At 43.1% G+C, this 1,052-nt stretch overlaps 1 protein-coding gene across 1 annotated transcript; it reads left to right on the plus strand.

Annotated features, from left to right (window-relative positions):
- Positions 1-211: 211 nt before the first annotated feature.
- LOC107081611 (actin-related protein 6-like) lies at positions 212-961 on the plus strand (the record flags this gene model as incomplete). Its single annotated transcript, XM_015369761.1, has 3 exons — positions 212-329; positions 411-479; positions 567-961. Coding segments are annotated over 3 exons (352 nt in total), but the record flags the coding sequence as incomplete, so codon positions are not given.
- Positions 962-1,052: the final 91 nt, after the last annotated feature.

Here is a 1,052-nt window from a genome sequence, read left to right on the forward strand (position 1 = left end):
AAAAAAAACAAACACAAAAAGTTTAGGTGTTGTAGATTAAAGATGCTAAAGGTAGGCTAAAATTAAGGGGAATCGACCTTTATTTTTCTTCTTGAATTGGAAGTTAGAATCGGAAGCCAACTTCAGCTTCATCCTGTGATCGTTCCTCACTCACATATGTAAACGGAGTCCCAGTGTCGTTTGGACTTATCTCCTGACTTCATCCCCCCAGTGTAATCCCAAACTGTCAGTTCCGCTCAAAGACCTCCAGATTAAAAACCTTTACGGCCAACCAGCTGGATGAAATCAAGGATCCTTCGGGTCTCTTCTTCATCTTGCCTTTCCAGAAGGTGAGCATGACTCCAAGTTCCTATGTAGAAAAACTCTGATGGTGATGATAGAGATCGACACAATGTTCTCTGTGTCTGCAGGGTTACCTGGTTAACTGGGATGTTCAGAGGAAAGTGTGGGACCACCTGTTTGGAAAAGAGATGTTCAAGGTGCTGCTGATCTTTTCTTCTTTTTTTTAACCATAAACTAAGTTGTCTGTTTCAGAAGCTGCAGCTGAACATGTTTTCTGCGAGCAGGTGGAGTTTGCAGACACGAGCATCATTATCACAGAGCCTTACTTCAACTTCACCTCCATTCAGGAGTCCATGAACGAGATCCTGTTTGAGGAATACCAGTTCCAGTCGGCTCTGCGGACGAACGGTGGGTCTCCAATAAATCGTTTCCAGACAGAAACTGGATGAGACTTTATGAGGAAATCTAAGTGTTATCCACTTAATGCAAACAGCATTGGAGAAGAGGCACCGCTCCTACCGGCATGTTACTAAATCTTCTGCAGCAAATGTTTTCTTCATAACAAAAACAGAATTTTCCTGCATTTTAGACCAAAGCGACGAGCTAACTTCGTGTTAGCATTGTCCGGCTGTCACCATCTGAAATCTCTCAATCAATCTAATGAGGCGATCTAGAATATCTACACTCACCGGCCACTTTATTAGGTACACCTGTCCAACTGCTCGTTAACACTTAATTTCTAAGCAGCCAATCACATGGCGGCAACTCAG

Source organism: Cyprinodon variegatus, unplaced genomic scaffold, assembly GCF_000732505.1.
Source record: "Cyprinodon variegatus isolate N-32 unplaced genomic scaffold, C_variegatus-1.0 Scaffold8689, whole genome shotgun sequence".
NCBI lineage: Eukaryota > Metazoa > Chordata > Actinopteri > Cyprinodontiformes > Cyprinodontidae > Cyprinodon > Cyprinodon variegatus.